The sequence below is a fragment of the Colletotrichum graminicola genome, assembly GCF_000149035.1.
Source record: "Colletotrichum graminicola M1.001 genomic scaffold supercont1.5, whole genome shotgun sequence".
NCBI classification, from domain to species: domain Eukaryota; kingdom Fungi; phylum Ascomycota; class Sordariomycetes; order Glomerellales; family Glomerellaceae; genus Colletotrichum; species Colletotrichum graminicola.
Genome location: NW_007361009.1, coordinates 945,279 through 963,432, shown reverse-complemented (window position 1 = coordinate 963,432; position 18,154 = coordinate 945,279). Strand labels below are relative to the sequence as shown.

The 18,154-nt window shown below is 58.1% G+C and overlaps 7 protein-coding genes across 7 annotated transcripts; 3 read left to right on the top strand and 4 right to left on the bottom strand.

Annotated features, from left to right (window-relative positions):
• Nucleotides 1-584: 584 nt before the first annotated feature.
• On the bottom strand, nucleotides 585-1,365 carry GLRG_02622 (uncharacterized protein; the record flags this gene model as incomplete). The annotated part of the gene is made up of 4 exons (XM_008092631.1): nucleotides 585-717; nucleotides 787-895; nucleotides 964-1,012; nucleotides 1,084-1,365. 4 exons carry the CDS (start codon nucleotides 1,363-1,365, stop codon nucleotides 585-587), a joined length of 573 nt encoding a protein of 190 aa, XP_008090822.1.
• A 2,659-nt stretch (nucleotides 1,366-4,024) lies between these two features.
• GLRG_02621 (uncharacterized protein) lies at nucleotides 4,025-5,512 on the top strand (the record flags this gene model as incomplete). The annotated part of the gene is made up of 1 exon (XM_008092630.1): nucleotides 4,025-5,512. One exon carries the CDS (start codon nucleotides 4,025-4,027, stop codon nucleotides 5,510-5,512), a length of 1,488 nt encoding a protein of 495 aa, XP_008090821.1.
• Nucleotides 5,513-6,777: 1,265 nt separating this feature from the next.
• Nucleotides 6,778-8,095, bottom strand: GLRG_02620 (iron permease FTR1 family protein; the record flags this gene model as incomplete). The annotated part of the gene is made up of 5 exons (XM_008092629.1): nucleotides 6,778-7,029; nucleotides 7,090-7,176; nucleotides 7,239-7,350; nucleotides 7,423-7,993; nucleotides 8,071-8,095. 5 exons carry the CDS (start codon nucleotides 8,093-8,095, stop codon nucleotides 6,778-6,780), a joined length of 1,047 nt encoding a protein of 348 aa, XP_008090820.1.
• A 1,142-nt stretch (nucleotides 8,096-9,237) lies between these two features.
• Nucleotides 9,238-11,224, top strand: GLRG_02619 (multicopper oxidase; the record flags this gene model as incomplete). The annotated part of the gene is made up of 3 exons (XM_008092628.1): nucleotides 9,238-9,597; nucleotides 9,666-10,381; nucleotides 10,435-11,224. 3 exons carry the CDS (start codon nucleotides 9,238-9,240, stop codon nucleotides 11,222-11,224), a joined length of 1,866 nt encoding a protein of 621 aa, XP_008090819.1.
• A 585-nt stretch (nucleotides 11,225-11,809) lies between these two features.
• GLRG_02618 (uncharacterized protein) lies at nucleotides 11,810-12,572 on the bottom strand (the record flags this gene model as incomplete). Its single annotated transcript, XM_008092627.1, has 2 exons — nucleotides 11,810-12,333; nucleotides 12,419-12,572. The coding sequence occupies 2 exons, from the start codon at nucleotides 12,570-12,572 to the stop codon at nucleotides 11,810-11,812; spliced, it is 678 nt and encodes a 225-aa protein (XP_008090818.1).
• Nucleotides 12,573-14,600: 2,028 nt separating this feature from the next.
• Nucleotides 14,601-15,616, top strand: GLRG_02617 (uncharacterized protein; the record flags this gene model as incomplete). Its single annotated transcript, XM_008092626.1, has 4 exons — nucleotides 14,601-14,805; nucleotides 14,886-14,957; nucleotides 15,062-15,394; nucleotides 15,483-15,616. The coding sequence occupies 4 exons, from the start codon at nucleotides 14,601-14,603 to the stop codon at nucleotides 15,614-15,616; spliced, it is 744 nt and encodes a 247-aa protein (XP_008090817.1).
• A 1,443-nt stretch (nucleotides 15,617-17,059) lies between these two features.
• GLRG_02616 (uncharacterized protein) lies at nucleotides 17,060-17,475 on the bottom strand (the record flags this gene model as incomplete). The annotated part of the gene is made up of 2 exons (XM_008092625.1): nucleotides 17,060-17,276; nucleotides 17,375-17,475. 2 exons carry the CDS (start codon nucleotides 17,473-17,475, stop codon nucleotides 17,060-17,062), a joined length of 318 nt encoding a protein of 105 aa, XP_008090816.1.
• Between the last annotated feature and the right edge of the window lie 679 nt (nucleotides 17,476-18,154).

Genomic DNA, 18,154 nt, shown 5'->3' with positions numbered 1-18,154 from the left:
AGGGTCGGGTGGCTGGCATCAGCCTCGCCAGCGATGTTTACGGCCGTGTCATTGATAGGCCCTGTATCAGGTCGAGGTGCCATCACGGCGAGCCGAGTGGGTTCACACCTACTGTGCCATCTTCTCCAAGTATCACATTCACGCAGCGCCTGGTGTTGTCATTGCACACGACGATGAACTCATATCATGATATAGGGAACTTGTCTAACGCAAACCCAGTTGGGGGCTCTATCCCTCCCCCTCTAAGAGTGTATGTAATATCAGCTGTGTAGCATCGGGGAATACCCCGCACTCAGAAATGCATGTCCATCGACCTCAGTAAACCCCGTCCTGCAGCCGATCTTTGATATACGGCTTGAACCCGTCTATTGAATAATGGGCGACTCGGTAAATGAACACTGTCAACCAGGCTCAAACGGCTGTCGCCACCAAAAAGAAGAAAGGGAAGAAGAAAAAGAAACCAAACGTCTACTGATAGGGTATACATGTAGTCACTTCAGACCGTCCACACTTGTCAGAGATCCGACTCATGGCCCCAGACAGCACTCGCCGGCCGACTGTGTTTTAGGCGGGCCCCGGTCCGCTCAGCACCTCCAGGAGGTGATGGCGTTATCGTACTCGACAGTGCGGGGGTCCTCCAGGAGGGAAACGGCGAGGTTGTAGTTGTAGTCGGAGCTGAGACCGGGGTCGTCGCCCTTGTCGTCGCAGCCATCGTGCCTATTTCGGGGGGAGGGGCAATGGTTAGCACGTGGATCGGCCAAGGGCTCATGTTATGTAGATGCATACTTGTAGAATTGGCACGCGCCGCCGGTGTTGGTGGACAGGGAGGCGACTTGGTTGTTGAAAATGTCGCTGATGTCGGTGGAGTTGGGGCTGTCGAAGTTGAAGTAGGAGACTGCACACAAAGCGGCGTTAGCAACCTCGGCGGTCCATGTCTCGGACATGAGCGTCTCGAACACTCACCACACTGGCCCGGGGGCGAGCCGAAAACGAGACAGTTACCGCGGAAGCCCTGAGATTGTATTTGTGTTAGCAATCTTGCCCTCGGCGGCCGGGGTGAGGGGGTTTGCCGTCGGGCCTTACAGGGTCGGTGCACTGAAGCACGAAGACGTTGTCGGGGGTGGTCACGTTGCTGTCCGGGTCGGTCTCGAGAATCTGGCGGGCTTTCAAGTTGACGCTGGCGTGGACGATCTGGGCGTTCTGGAAGCGGTCGAGGGCGGCCGAGTTTACGACGCTGTCGGCGAGCTTGAAGCTCGCGCCGGAGTCGGGGTTGACCACGGCGTGAGGGCTGCTGCCGATGGCGGCGGACATGACGCCCGTGGTGGCGGCCGCCGCGGCGAGGACGATGGTGGTGAAGGTCTTCATCTGGGAAGTGAGTGAGTGTGTGTGTTGTAAGTGAGTGTGTTGTAAGTGAGTGTGTTGTAAGTGAGTGTGTGTTGTAAGTGAGTGTGTGTTGCAAGTGAGTGTGTGTGTGTGTGTTGTAAGTGAGTGTGGTATTGGTTTCTTGGTTAAAAGACAAACTCCAAGAGCGGCTTGAAAGCGACTTATATCCTCATAGGCCTGGAATCAAGCTTGAGGTTCTGGCCCGTGTGTCGCGGAGCCGACGAGTCATGCCTGTTAACCGTGACGGAGCTTATAGACGTCGCCAACTCGCAGGATCCTTGATAAGGTTCTGCAGCGGAGGGGGGTGGACGACGGTGGAAGCCGGCGCATGAAGGAGCGGGGACGAACAGTCTGGGGACGAGCCGTTCGCTGGGCATCCCGTCCTTACCGGTATGGATACCGTTCGCAAATTGCAAAGTGCGTCTGTAGGCGCGTCCGTGAGGGAATCCGACTTTCGTCTGAACCGACGCGAGGATCGGACGGCGTCAAGGATGTCCCCCCTTACGACGCCCAACGCTGAGTTTCTGGCCGTGATGATCTCCGCCTGCCATCCCTGGCAGGTTTCATCTTACAGACTGGCAGCGCCCCCCCAGGAAGAAAAGTCAGTCAGTCAGTCCATGCTCGGTTTGTTACCTATATTCCATGTGCATCCTGGAGGGCTTGGTTCGACCGGAAGCCTCGCGGGGACAGCATGCTGTTGAAGCGCGTAATTGGCAGCAATGTTGATGCGTTGATGAATTGCTCGGTTGTGTGTGTAACTAACTGTCAAATGCAGCCAAGTTGGATGCGAATTGACTAGCGAATGCACGGGTTTCCCACGGCGGATCGTTGGGGAGTGTGTTGAAGCGCGTTTTTGGTAGCGATAATCTTTTGTTAATTGATTGCTCTCTTGTGTGTGTAACTATCTCTAGTAGTATGGCACGCGGCCATCGCCGATTGGCCGTTGAGAGGCAAATGCACGGATCATTATTTTGACCTTTACATAGTAGGTGTTGAAGCGCGTAATCAGTAGCAATAACTTTGCCTTGATTAATAGCCCTGTTGTGTGTGTCTAGGTTACCATCTCTATAGCACGCGGCCATCGCCGATTGGCCCTGTAACTGTCAAATGTGGCGGAGTTGCATACAAATTAAATTAACCGGCAAATGCACAGTTGCCCTAAACTAGGCATTAAAGCGCGTAATTAGCAGCAATACCCTTGCGTTAATTAATTGCTCTGTTATGTGTTGTAACTGTAACCGTCTCTGCGGCACGCGGTTATTGCCAATCGGCCTTTACAAAAATGGGGCAGCAAATACCCCGTACACACATTATTATTTTCCCTTTGTTTAGGTAGGGAAATCCATCCTAAAAATAACTAGCCTATTTCCAGCCAATTCCCTACTTATGCCTAGGCCGCGCGCGGCTAATTTGCCCACTTTGACATGATTACACACACGCACAACATAACAATTAATCAACGCATGAACATTGCTGCTAATTACGCGCTAGCAAACTAAAAGAAAATGCCTAAACACGCTTATGCTCTATTCTATTTTAAGCGCCTCGCAAGCCGGCAAGATGCGCGTGTCAGCATCCCGGCCAAACCAAGCGAGGATACGGCGCCCGAGACGGCCGCCGCTACACCCGAATATGTGGGGACCGGTGCCGCCCGTGCGTGTGCAAAACCCATCCGGCCCCCGATGACTCACCCGGTCGCAGGCCGGGTGGGAGAGACCGAACGGAGCCGAGGCGGGGAAAAGAGTCGCAAAATGTGTCCTCATCGTCCACCAGCGACTAAGTCGAAATAGGAAGTATGGGGTCGAAGCCGTTGATTGGTCAAGCAGCCAGAGTACACTCTACCCCCCCCCCCCCCCCCTGTTACCTGTCGACTCATCGAGCCGACTCCGCTCGCTCGCTCCGCGGCCCCCCCATCCGACCCCCGGTTGGACCATAGTTAAGCCTCAGGTACTCCCACGCTGCGAGTTTGGTTCGGTTGTTCGCGCTTCGGTTTCCCCGTCGCCTTGGTCCAACACACCGCCGCCGGTTCCTGTTCGCCAACATCCGTGCCGAAGCCTGCCCAACATGACCAGCATGAGCAGCAGCAGCAGCGGGACGGCGTCTCGGGAGCTTTCACACGTCGCCGATGACGCAGGCGCGCAGTGCTGCGAGGAACCCGGATCGCTACCAGGTTGGCGGGAGCGAAATCCCGGCCCCGGAGATGGCATCGCGTAAGTAGCATGTAACCAGCTCGACGAGTGTGTGTATGTGTGTGTGTGTGCGTGTCAGACGATTGCGACCTCGTCAGATAACATAACCAATGAGAGGTGCACAAGAACCATGCTTGTTTTTTTTCCCCCGGCTGACAGATGACCGGTATGGGTTGGGGGGAACCTAGACGTCAGTCACACGGCCAATTCCACGTCTTTGCCCTCACAAACCGGCCCAAACAGACCCGAAATAGAGCTCCGAAGACCCGAAACGGGTGTAAAGAATGCAGGTACGTCTTTTGGAAACCCCCGGGACGAATACATCGCACCCCCCCTTCAATTTGCTCCTCGAGCCGTTGGAGTCTGGATTTCCTGGTTGTACTAGACTCTAACCCCCGAGCTTGGACGGCAGGCGACGCCACGTCAAATGCGATCTGGCCACGCCGCACTGCATGCGATGCCTAAAGGCCAATCGACTCTGCGAGGGATACGACGACCAAGGCGCTCTGGTAGCGCCGCCCAAGAAATCTCGGGGCCTGGCGCGGCTCGCCCCTCGTCCGGGGGCGGGAAGCGCCCCTCAAGATGCCGACGTTCGCATCCTGATTAGCCCAGACCCGGAAGCGGCCCTGTTCACCGATCAGAGGCAATGGGACGCGTTCCAGCTCTTCGTCCTCAACCACGAGCAGGGCGACACCATTTTGAGGGACGGCTTGGGGGTCATGATGCTGCAGTGCTCCTACTCGGAGACGTCCCTCCGCGAGGTCTGCAGCGGCATCGGGGCCCTGCTCAGGGCACTCGGCCACCACATCTTCGACGAGGAGCCGATGAACGCCGACTTCAGCCAGGCCCTGGTGCACTACAGCCGGGCCGCCAAAGCCGTCGTCAGCGCCGGCACGGCGGCCGACAACCTGCCGAGCGTCATCCTGACGTCGTTCCTGTTCATCACCTTTGACATGATCGCCGGCAACATCGCGTCCGCCCTCAAGCACCACAACCACGCCGTCGCCATGATGGAGCAGCACATCGACGTCCGAGTCGAGCGCGAGAGGGTGCCGCTCGAAAGGCTCCGCTTCTCCCGGCTCGAGACGAGCATGTACGAGTGGCTGCTGCGGCACGACACCCACCCCTGGGCCATCGGCTTCGACGGCTGCGACGGCCCGGACTACCTGCGCATCATCGCCCCGGCGCGGAGGTTCCCGCACTGCCGCCATAGGCACACGATGCGGGACATCCCCGAGGCCTTCGACACCATCGCCCAGGCCATGTCCTGGTGGTACGTCGCCCAGCACTCCATGCTGCACTGCCTGCACGAGATCAAGATCAAGACCAAGACCAAGGCCAAGGCCATGGAGGATGAAGACGAGGAGGACGAGAGCGGCGCGGCGTCGTCCCTCTGGGGAGAATGCGTCGCGATCCTGCAGTCCTGGCGCGCGAGCTTCGCTCCTCTACTGCAGGCCGCCAGACGGAACTGCGACCGCAGCTACCGCCGCTGGTTCAAGGCCATGACGCTCGAGACGCTCTACGTCGAGACGCTCTCGGCCGTCCACGAGCGGTGGCCCGGGAACAGGAGCACCGACGTCCCCGTCCCCCCCGCTGCCGTTGCCGCGTCGCCGCTGCACCTGGAGATGATCCGGCACGCCGTGCGGCTGGCCGAGGCGCGCGGGCCGTTCGACGGGGTGAAGACGCTGGTGGAGGAGAACGACCTCGTCAGGCCGCTGGCGTGCGTGCAGTTCAAGACGCGGGACCCGGTCGTCGTGCGAGAGCTGACGGGCGCGCTGCGGCGGCTCGGCGGCGGCTCGGGCATCGCCGAGAGCTTGCTATACATGCGCGAGTTCCGGGGGCAGGGCCGGCCGCTGAAGGGGCTGGAGAGGGGCTGGGGCCTCGCCATGACCTCGGCGGGGATGACCATGGGCGCCGAGTTGCTCGATTACCTGGACTGAGCTGGGTAGGAAACGTAGATTTGTGGCCATCATATCGCGGGTAACGTGCAGGTTCCTTCTGAGGAAACACTCCACCTTGCTTTTCCGGCACGTAGGTGAACCTTTTTGTTCCTTGCCGGGGAGGACGGCACCATGTATATAGTACAAAAGTCTCGGAAAGCGCCTCAGCGCGACATCGGGAGGGAGCCAGAAATGATCTCAGTGGCGATACGATAGCCAAACATCACCCTGCGTGGGAGAAGGAAATGACGAAAGAGAATCACAATTTCACGCTGTTTCCAAATTCTCAGTGGGGGGGGGGGGGGGGGGGGGAACCGCGGGCATGCAGCGTTAGGTGCGCACAAGCCATAGCCGATTAGAGCTTACGGTCATGAAAGCACCGGTATGTTATGGGCGATATAAGTCGTTAAACGGATCTGCTGTCAATATATAAGTCAGAAGAGCTGAACGCCAAGCAGCAGCAGTTATCAAACGCAACAGTGTAGCCTTGTCTTAGGAGTAGTCAACACGGCACCGTGCGAAAATAGCAACAGAGGCTTGCCTCTAAGGCATGATCACTAGACAATTCGGAATTCGACAGTCCCCAGGGCGACTAGGTTCCTCCTGTTAACTCTAGTGACATCCGGTCCTGTGTACCTACTGAACATATTGTGTACCAGTTAGCTGTACTGCCGCGTATGACCGACTGCCTGTTCCTCCCCCGGTAGGGCGGCGCATTTTTTTTTTGGCCAAATTTCTCGGCAACCCTCCTTCGCGGCCCCTTTGTAATCCCAGTCGCCGGCACACATACAAGAGATGAGACTATGCCAGTGTTTTATGCATTCAGCAAGAGAATTCCCCGTAGGTGGGTGACCTAATTCTCATGGGGGGGGGGGGGGGGGGGGGGGGTGTTGACGATCCAAGACTGTCCAGGGGGTTCAAAAATGGCAGAGAGTGTCGGTCATGCTAGTTTCGGCCTGTCTGCCGACCGATTGGAAGACGTATCTAAGCCAATAGAAAGTAGTCTAGAGAGGTATGTCAGGATATGCAACCACTGATTGTATGTCCGGATACATGGCGGTATGTACACGATATGATGAAGGACGATAGAGAATATACATGGTTGCAGCAAGGCGCCTTCGGACTTCACCTCTCGACATGATCCGAAAACTTGGTTCGCCTTTGGGAGGTGATGTCCTCTTTCCAGTGCCACAGGATGACGGGCGAGACCGGGGCGGTTTCCCGGTCGCTGCCCAACTCTCGCCGAGTGAGTTAGGTAGACCGGCTTACCTCGCGGGCCTGCTGAGGAGAGGCTCCTGATCGCTGCCCTCACGGCTCACCTGCTGCTGCTGCTTGTCTCTCTTGCTGTAGGGCCAGTAGCCCTTCTCCTTGCAGATCATGGCGAAGAAGCCGGTGGCGACAGCGACCCAGTACAGGTTGTACGAGACGACGGAGCCGACGGTGGCCGAGTTCTGCCAGCCCAGGACGGCATTGAAGATGCCCCAGAAGCCGCCGCCGTTGAGGTCGGGGTTGCAACACTGGGCGGGTTGTCAAATGGTTGCTTCAGTATGGGAGTTTTGGGAGAGAGGAGTGCTCACGTTTACGTGCCAGACGCTTCTGCGGATGTCGTAGGAACCAGGGCCGGAGCCGAGCTCCGCCGCGTCGCCTCCGACAATCTTGTTCCACTTGACGGCATGTTAGCGTGCCCCCTCGCGAGCTCGTGGGGGAGGGGAGGGGAAGGACGAACCTCGTTTTGCTCGAAATGCCACACGCCCTTGGAGAAGAGGCCGGCGGCGATGAGGTACAGGAAGCAAGTCGAGACGATGAGGAAGACCTGGATGGGCGCTTTCTTGGAACCCCTGCGCGCGCGAAGAGAATGAGCGAGATGTTTGTTTACCACAGTGTCTGTAACGTCTAGCGTCGGGACTCACCTGTAGATGAAGTAGCCGACGACGGCGCCGAGAGCGAGGCCGAGGACGGCGGATGCAGCTATGGAGGCGGCGGTCTCACTCACGCCGACGCCGGCGATGAAGAGGACGCCCTCGAAGCCCTCGCGCAGAACGGTGATGAAGGGCAGCAGGAACAGGGCGTACTTCTCGCCGAGGTACTTGAGGCGGTCGCGGAAGGGGCCGGCGTGGCTCCCGCCGGCGTTAAGGGCCTTGGACAGCTTCAGGCGCCACTTGTCCTGGAGCTTGGTGACGCGCAGCAGGACGGCGCCCATGGCGGTGATAACGAGGGAGGCGCTGAGGGAGAAGATGCCTTCCCAGACGCTCTCGGCGGCGGCGAAGCGGTCGGCGCCGAGACTGTGGATGCCGCTGATGATGGCCATGGCGATGAGGACGCAGGTGAGGAGGCCGGCGGCGGTGCCGATCCAGACCTGCTTCTCCATCTTCTGCTGGAGGGCGGGGTCATCCTTGGTGGCGAGGGTGCGCCTGATGAAGGCGAGGAGAACCGAGACGATGATTGCGGTTTCGAGGGACTCGCGGAAGGTGATGAAGAAGACTGCAGGGTTGTTGTTAGTAGGAGAGCGACAACGAGGAGGCCAGGAGAAAAGGTTGGAGGGGGGGGGTTGTTCGTACTGGGGAGGGAGAACAGGTCCTCCATTGCGAATCGACTCGACGGCGTGCCACGGGATGGTAGGTCGATGCGTGAGTGAGAATGAGAATGAGAATGAGTTGAAAGTGAGAGTGAGAGTAAGAGTGAGAGTGAGAGTAAGAGTGAGAGTGAGAGTAAGGGTGTGGAGGTTGAGGATGAGCGGGTAGCGGCGGCGGAATGAACGAGTGACGGAATGGCCCAATCAGAACCAGAGACGGCTAGGTGTCGGTGGCTGCGACACGGCACTGGAACTCAAGGGGCAGCAGAGCCTGTATGCAAGGCACGAACCACGTAAGTGTATGTATGTATGAATGTTAACGTATGGATCGGCGTTAAGAGTGGTGGCAATGACAGGACGAAGATGGCTTCACCTCGGAGGGAGCATGGGCAAGAATAGGCGTATTACTGCGTATGTCATTAAGACTGTGCCGAGGAATCGAGACAGGGCTCAACCACAGGGATTCCTGCCGTGTCGGTTTTTTTCTTCTCCTTCTTCCCAGAGTCACGCTACCAAGGAAGAGAGGGGCATCGTACCTGCCATCAGATGCTGTCGGATCAGATAAAAAAGTAGGTACGCCCCACCCGACAGCGGGTCCACCTGCACTACTATGTACGGATAGGTAGTACATAATACGCAGGCAGGTACGTACCCCATGCTGGACGGCCCACAAGGAAGGCGCAAAGTGCGGCTTTTCCCTTATCAGATCTCGCCAAGTCGTCGTCGTTTCCACATGGCGCAATTTCGCCATCAGGCGACCCTTTCTCACGTGTGCCTTTTTTTATCTGCTGTCTCGATTCGCTCCTGCCATGTAAATCAAATGGCCAGGATTCTGCCCGTCCATATTTTCTTACCGCCACCGCCTTCCGACCTCCGTCCTCCGCCCTCCGCCCTCCACATTACCTCATCCTGCTTCGAGTGTCTACAGCGGGGCGGGAAGATCCGATCCGTCCAATGTCCTCCACACTCGGTCCGGTTCATATAGAAGCTGGTTTTTTTTTTTTTGTGGGATCTGACAAGTCTATGAATCACAATTGAACTCTCACTCCTTTGATTTCGACTTAACTTGATAGAGACAGAGACCCGGGCTGCACACGAAACAAGGGAGCCAATACACGCTCTCTCCCTCTCTCTCTCCCCCCCCCCGGCCACCATGGCCTTCTCATCGCCGCCCTCGGCCTTCTTGGCTCGATTCGCCGCCCTGGCATTCCTCGTCACATGCGTCCTGGCAAAGACCATCGAGCTCGACTGGAGCATTGGATGGGTTCTAGCCAACCCGGATGGCGCATTCGACAAGCCCACTATCGGCGTCAACGGCCACTGGCCCCTGCCTCTCATCGAGGCCGACAAGGGCGACAGGCTGCTTCTCACTGTACACAACCACCTGGGCAATGCGAGCACCAGTCTGCACTTTCATGGTCTGTTCCAGAACGGCACCAACCACATGGATGGTGCCGCCGGCATAACCCAATGCGCCATCCCCCCCGGGAACTCCTTTACATACGATTTTGAGGTGAGTCCTCGCCCGCCGTCTTAGACCAATCCCTCGTCCCCAGTGAGTTAGCTCATGCCGCTTTTCAGTTTGACCAAGTCGGCACCTACTGGTACCACGCCCACAACGATGGCCAGTATCCAGAAGGTCTCCGCGGTCCTCTGGTCATCCACGACCCCGAGGGCCCTTACGAGGGGAAGTACGACGAGGAGCTTGTCATTACCGTCTCCGACTGGTACCACCAGTCGACCCGCTCTCTCATCAAGAAGATGATCAACGTTGAGAACCCCACCGGCGCCGAGCCCGTCCCCAACTCGGCCCTCATGAACGACACCCAGGGCCTCAAAGTCAACGTCCAGCCTGGCAAGACCTACCTCGTCCGCATGGTCAACATTGGTGCCTTCGCCTCTCACTACGTCTGGTTCGAGGGCCACTCGCTGCGCGTCGTCGAGGTCGATGGCGTCTGGACCCACGAGGCCGACGCCGACATGCTCTACATTGCTCCCGCTCAGCGTTACAGCGTCCTGTTGACGACCAAGGAGGACGCGTCCCGCAACTTTGCCATCGTCGCCGCCATGGATGAGGACCTCTTTGACATAATCCCTGACGGTCTGAACGCCAACGTCACCGGCTGGCTCGTCTACGACGACCAGAAGTCCCTCCCGGAGCCTGCTGCCGTCGGCGACTTTGACCCCCTCGACGACTTTGGCCTGGTTCCCTTTGACGAGATGGACCTCTTCGATAAGGTCGACTACTCCTTCAGCCTCAACGTCAAGATGGACAACCTCGCCGACGGAGCAAACTAGTGGGTTACCGTCCCGCCCTCACGCGAACCGCCCTCGACTGACCATGATGCAGCGCCTTCTTCAACGACAAGACCTACGTCCTGCCCAAGGTCCCCTCGCTCTACACCGCCTTGACCGTCGGCGCCGAGCATGCCGCCGACCCCCGCGTCTACGGCGCCCACTCCATCCCGTACGTCTTGAGGCACAACGACGTCGTCGAAATCGTCCTCAACAACGAGGACGACGGTAAGCACCCTTTCCATCTGCACGGCCACCAGTTCCAGGTCGTCCACCGCTCCGACGAGGACGCCGGTCATTTCGCCAACGGCACCGCCGTCGCCCTGCCGCGCCGCCCCATGCGCCGCGACACCCTCCTCGTCGAGGGCAACGGCAACTTTGTCATCCGCTTCAAGGCCGACAACCCCGGCGTGTGGCTCTTCCACTGCCACATCGAGTGGCACATGGACCAGGGCCTTATCGCCACCATCGTCGAGGCTCCCGAGGCCCTGCAGGGGCGCAAGATCCCCGAGGGTCATTTGGACGTGTGCCGTGCCGCGGGCGTTCCGACGCGGGGCAACGCCGCCGGGAACACGAAGAACGTGCTCGACCTCACGGGTGAGAACAAGCCCGTCGGTCCTCTGCCCGATGGGTTCACCCCCAAGGGCTACGTCGCCATGTTCTTCAGCTGCGTCGCCGCCTTCTTGGGCCTGGGCATCATTTCATGGCAAGTCCCATCGTCTCGTTGGAACAGCAGTTGGCACAACGGAGCTAACTCTTTTGACAGGTACGGAGCCATGGACTCCGGCAAGGAGTCCAGTGTCGAAGAGAACCCTGCCCCCGAATACACTGACAGGGACGAATAGAATTTGTGGGTTACATAGCAAGACATTTACATATATACCAAGTTACGTTAGATTTTGAGTTGGACATAAACATTTCCAAACAAATGGCGTCGGTTTTAGTACTGATGACAATCAAGTTACAACGGTCTCCGAACCTTATTCCACGTCAACAGGGTAGGGGCCTGTTATAGGGTCGCAGGGATACGAGGGGGAGCTGGGGGTGCTTCGCATTTCCTGCGAGCAGGCTCTCTTCACGCGCCGAGCTGCCGTCCTCCAGCCGAGTTTGAGTACCACGATAGCTCCCGGCTCATGGGCGATCCCGAGTCCGGCCACAGCTGACAATTGCCCGGACTAATATTGACTCATTTATGTTCGGAGCATGATCCGCCGCGCTATAACACCCAATCCCCCTGTCATGCACACATGAATGTACCCGTATCTACACATACGCTGATTATGCAGCTTGAGGCCGGCGTCGCAGCTTAATTGTGCACAAACACCCTCGACCCGCCAGCTCAGAAAGCAGCAAGAACAACGCCGGCGAAAGCAAGACGGCGTTGTAATTGTTTTCTTTTTCTCGTCTCTCTTCTCGCGCAAGTTGTGTTTCTACATCAAGTACCAGGCCCAAGCGGCACATACCATGGCAATGCAGGTCCCGATGGAGTGGGCGGCGGCGGCAGCGGCGGCGGAAGCCCCGGTGGAGCTACCGGTGGGCGCGGTGGCGGAATCGGAGGCGGCACCGCCGGCCTGGGTGGATAGAGTGGTAGCGGGGACACCGCCGGCCGCGGAAGAGGAGGAAGCCGCGACAGCAGCAGAAGAAGAGGAAGAGTCCCCGGTAGGAAGGGCCGCGGTGGAGGTTCCAGTCGTGGTAGCGGTGACGTCCACGACGGCGGTCGTAGTCGGGGCCGGAGCGGCAAGAGAGGTGGCGGGCGCGGCCGTGGTTGCTGCCGCTGCGCCGGAGGGGCTCGGGGTCGGGTCCAGGCCGCACTTGGTGGCGGCGGTGGTGACGCTGCCTGAATAGTACTTCCAGATGTCGTACTCGAGGGCGCAGCTCATGCAGCGGCCGTAACGCTCTGTCCACTCAGCGGTTTCGCAGTAGCCGTCCTGGCGGCCGAGGGAGATGAGGACGCCTGCGATGTAGGAGGTTGGGTGCGTCAGCTCTATTGCATGGAGTGAGGGCCGCATCGGCCGGCGAGGGAAGCCGAGTCTGCTCACCACAGTCCTCGTGGCATTGGTAACGAGGGGTGCCAGGCTCCTGGCGCTTATCTAGGGGGACGGTGTCCGGGTACTCGAAGAGGGGGTGGCCGAGCTGGGCGGCGGCGGCGGAGGCGATGGAGACCAGGACGGCGCAGGTGACGAAGGAACGCATCTTGGAGTTGGGGCTGAATGGGGGTGGCTTGGAGGTTATCTGAGGGGGAGAGGAGAAGGGAGAAGAGGATTGGGTAGGAGAAGGGGTTTCGTCTTGATGCCGATCTGGTGGGATGAACCAAGCTTGCGGGCGGGAAGAGGGGGGGGGAATAGGGACAGGAATAACGAACGCCGGGAGAAGCGGTTGTTATATGCTTGTATCGGAGCTCTATTCTAGCAATCACCACCTTGGGAGTGGGAGCAGGAACAGTCCGTCTGCCACGCGTGCCGTGCGTCAGTCCAGACTTGCCGGGCTTTGGGGGGATATGGGAAGCTCATGTTAGTCCCTGGTATAGAAAGGGCCGACCCCATCAGCCGCCGAGAAGGGGGTCAGGGCCAAGGCATCGACCCTTGGTGCTCGGATTTGCTCCGGATCGCCGAACCGGACCCCAGCGTGTGTGTGTGTGTTTTAACCTGCGAGTTGCCGAAGAAGCTCGTACAACGGCGTGGAGGAAGCCGAGCAGTCCCGCCGGGGCCCAAGGCAACTATCAAAGTGTACATGCGTGGTACTGCTGCTGCTCCGTCATCGGGAGGCCTTGACTAAGAGGTTACTGATGGTGGACAGACGGGAGGAGAGGCTGGGGAGGAGATGTGAGGAGAAGGAAAAGGGGGGGGGGGGGGGAGCAGTCCGTACGCCCCGCTACTGCTCCTCTCTCGTTCTGTTCAGAGTCTCGGAAGCCATAGAACACCTGGTGGGCTGATGCCAAGAATCAGAAAAGCACACTGGCCTTTCCGAGAGAGGCTGCCCAGCCCCGGTGGCTTTCTCCCCTGTGCGTCGCCGACGTTCGTCGAGGCCCCTGGACTGTCTGTGGACTGAGCTGAGGGGGGGACGACGGTCGGTTGACGCATCGAGATGCCTGTCTTGTCTGCGGGCGAGGGTTCGGACGGACTAGGGACACAAACGCCAATCCTTGTCTTCAAAAGTGAAGAGCGGGGTGGGGTTGGTGATGCATCTAATCTTATCAATCACATCAGTTCACCACCAAGACAACCCGCACCCACACACACACACACACACACACACACACACACACACAACCCATCGGCCATCGGCCATCGGCCAACGAAGGCCGGCGAACTATTCCATGTTCGGGCATGCCGCGCCTGCTGCCAAGAGAGACGGCGGGGCCCGGCGGACGTGTTCCCATTGGGCGAAGGCATCTGATAAGCCGGCATCCCGGAAAGAGACTCTTATTACGGATATTGTTATTATCGTTTTGCGTTTGGAGAAGCCGTTCCCGGGGTGGTATGTCTCCATCGCACCACCACCTTTGAAGCCGCGCCCGTCCCCACGCTACGTAGTACTCTTTCGTCCTGCGTCTTTGCCAACGGAGAGGCCTTTATCCGACGGCCAACCTGTAGTCTCGTATATTGACCGAGACTTCATCCCGCTCTACTGAGGCCGCGGCGTCGAGGTAGAGCCGACTCCCCTTTCGGACGGCCGAGGAGGGGGGGAGGGGAACACGTCGTGGACATGAACAGTACCTCCCAAGAGTTTTTCCAATATACGCTGTCGCCACCTGCACCACCATCACCCCATCACCCCCCCCCATCAGTGCCTCCGTCCAACAGAAAGCCGGCCGGCTGATACGTGGGCTCCCGCGGATGGGTTCCCAACGCTCTGGGCCGCATCTGTAGAAGCCCTTGCGTTACTGTGTTTGTTTCTGCCGCTCTCGCTGCTCGTCTGTCCTGCGGCCGTCTCTTCGGAAGCATGTGCGAGCGGGCTCGGCGGGGGTGGCTGGTGAGAGGTTGTTTGGGAAGAGAGTGAGAAACGGGAAGCATGCTTTGTACGTCGGATAGAGGGTGCAGTAGTATAACTTGACCGCCGCTGCCGTCCACTTCGTCTCCCGATATAACACACACTCCCCCCACCACTTCATCCAGATCTCTTCTGTCACCTCCCGTATCATATCCCAGCCGTGGTCCGTCTGTCTTCCCCGAACCGTCTTTCCGGCGGTTGAGTAAGAACACAGGACGCCCAGCGTCGACGATGCAAGCCTCGCTGAAGAGGGTCCTGGCCCTGGGCCTGGCGTGCGCCGCCCTCGCCCAGCACGACGACACCGAGCCCCTCGACGACGAGATGGGCCCCGCCGCCTTCATGTGGCCGGCCGACCGCGTCTGGAGCGGCGACATGGACAACCAGGAGCCCTGCGGCTCCCGGTCCGGCGTCGGCAACCGGACCGAGTTTCCTCTGGGTGAGTGACAACAAAAAAGGCCTGGCAGCTCTCTTGCCGGCTGGAGACGGGCCTTTGTCGTGAACTGACGAACAAAACAGTCGGCGGAAAGGTGGCCCTCGTCGCCCAGGACGACTACTACAACACCAAGATCTCCATCTCTTACAAGAACGGTGAGCCGAACCCTGGCATCCTTCAGAATCCATCGCACCATCACCTCAACAGCCAACCCCGCCCCCATCGCACTGACTGACTAACAAACGAACCCCCCCCCCAGATCCGACCTCCAACAGCGACTTCACCACCATCATCCAGGAGCAGTCCGTCGCGGACCTCGACCCGGGCCACACCTGCGTCGGGGTGCCCGACCCGCCGGCCTCCGTCGCCGCCGGCTCCAACGCCACGCTCCAGATCGTCTACCGCGCCGACTGGGACGCGCCGCACAACCAGACCTTCTACGCCTGCGCCGACATCACCTACGTCGAGGCCGCCGCCTTCCGCGCCCGCGTCCCCTGCTTCAACGCCACCGAGCCTGGCGAGGATGACCGTGTCGCCGCCACCTCGTCCCCGTCTCCCTCGGCGAACAGCCCATCCCTCGGTGGTGGCGGCGGTTCGTCGTCGTCGTCCGGCAGCGGGTTGTCCGGGCGCGATCGCCGGCATCGTCATCGGCGCCGTCGCGGGTGTCGGCCTCGTGGCAGGTGCCGCGCTCTTCTTCTACCGCCGCAGCCGGCAGAAGAAGCGCAACTCGAGGCTGGCGCGGATGGAGGAGAGCGCGAGGCGGTCCGAGCACTGGTCTGCGGGCAAGGACTCGACCTCGCGGGACACCCTTTAGCTGTTTCCCTGAGGGGCAAAGGGCGGTCGGGCCTCTCGAAGCGTCTCGGTGAGATGGGTGTGACTGAGGTAACGTATCCGAGGCGGTTGGTCGCCTACCCCTCCCTCTTAAAGTCGCACAGGTACACACTATGATTCTATGAGCTAAAATGCGCGAACGGTGAATCTACTTTTCAGGATGACTGGCGGTAAGGCGCGCCTCCGAGTTATGGTTGCCTTAGAACGCTAACCTGGGGCCCCATAAGGCACCAACACTGATGCCCTTTGAATGCTGCCAGCCTCCAGGAATTGAATAATGATCGAAACGAATGTCTATGATCTCCAACATTATCTTCTCTACTGAACATTAGAATGATTATTAGATCCTGCTTACAAGATGCCGCAACTACGTCATCGAAACTACAACGAAACCTGCTTCTATGGACTGGTGTGGCGGGATTCAAATGTGTTTGCCGTAACTTACCCTAATTTATTAGCACATATACCTCGAACCCGGAGGTCCACCATGAATTAGACTTGCAGGCTCTTTGTCTTGATCTAGGTGATATTGCTCTAAATAACTCCGTCCAACGGCCGACGTTTGAGGCTGCTTAAAGTGTTGCGCGTTGACGTAAATTCGCGCAGCCAATTTCACGGAGCATTAATATGCCTTGACTCCTAAGCCAATAGACCTCCTCACGCCCTCGGGTCGTATAATAACACTAGATTCACGCGGGAAATGGTGGTGCTGTAAGAGGTGTTTGCGATGAAGGGCAAAGGACCACTATCTCCGCTTTTTCTTTGCAGGCCACGCCTACGCAAGGCCGAACCAACGCCATGCTTTAAGACCGCCAAGGGGGTTGTAAAGCAAGTAGAAAAGCGTGTTACCAGGGGGGGGGGGGGGGGGGGGGGGGATGATTCGTGTTCGCTGATGGGTGGACTTGGAGGGTAATGTGCCATGTGCGATGAGACCATGTCCAGATCTTGCTGAGTTAGCAAACGATGTTATGACTCCAGTACGGGAATGATGCTTCTCGCCTGCGTGAACGATTACAAATTCGCCATGTTTTTGGTGTCGATAATGATAAAGGCACCCAACTCGTAGGAGCATCTTTTTTATTACTTTGAATCACTCCTAGATGCCGCATCGCAACACCAAAAAACACGCAATGAAGCACAAGAATAATCATGCCCACAAGCCGATGACCATTATTAAAGAAAAAAACACCGATTCGACTTGTCAACGTTTCGCTGGACACGTCGAAACGATTGTGTATCACTCCGCGCTCCCCCGTCGTTCCACCATTACGCACACACACACACGCACACACGCATAACATTGATAACCAACTCCGGGAACACGGGTCATTCGGGGGATAAAATAACAAAAGAAACCGTCATCACGGCGGTCTCTGCCTCGCTGGGAACGCGCGAGGCAGGTCATGATTCCGGAAAGCAGCCCGCATCATGCCGCCCCCAAGCTCCTGCGCTTCTCGGCCTTGGACGCGCCGCCGAAGCCCAGCGCCTTGTTGACGATGGTGTCCACGATGGAGGATATCTCGCCCTTCTGCCGCTTCTGCTGCTGTTGCTGATGATTCTGGTCTTGTTGGCTCGTGCCGCCGTCATTGCCCCCGCCGACGTTGCGGTTGGCCGCCGCGGCCACGTCGTACGTGTCCGTGTTCCTGTCCATGCGTGTTTAGCGTCCGATATTTTCTTTTCCCCAGACCCTCACTTATGCGGGCAAAGGGGAGGGGGTGAGGCCAGCAAGGACGGGACGTACTGCAATTGAACGTGCCGATCTGAGCCGAGGGGCGTCTGATGGATGCCGCTGTCACCGGCGTGGACACCGGGCGCGGATTCGTTTGGTGCTGTTGCCGACATATTTCTGGCTTGCTTGGTGCGATGGCCCCGTTTGCGGTCTGTGTTTGTCCCTTTCTCTTGTCTGCTTTTGACTGTTGGAGTAGCCACGACTTTATAGTGTATTCTTGATAAGTCGACCGCCATCACCACGTCTCGGCCACGAACATGTGCAGCCGCTCTCATTAACCTTTACATATAGCATCACCCGTACGTCATAGAGACCCCAAGGAGGCTGTGCCGACACCGAGGTATAAATACAAGGCGGTGCCCCCGCCGGAGCGTGTGCTTACTACACCTCATGGACAAGCGGTCCGGCTGGCTATAGGGTTGTGTTAAACATCAGATGGTCTGGGTAACTTTGGCATAGATGACAAGCAACAACCGACATATCGTCAGAAACCGTTAATAACCATCAACAGGAATACGTCAACAAACTGTCGCCGCCGCCCCCTCCTGCAGGCGGGCGCTTCGAACATGGCCAGTGTTAGTATCACAGGGATCGCAATCAAGGTAGCCACAATAGTATTAATTAACTATTAGTAGCTAGGTAAAGATGTTAATAAGGGAAAGAGAAGAGGTTACTGCCGTAGGTATTTATAGTAGTATAAGTAAGCCGCTAGGGTGAGTTACGTAATAGTAAATCATGTGACTATAGATTAGCTTTACTATTAAACAGTTAAATATCCTAACACTAGTAACT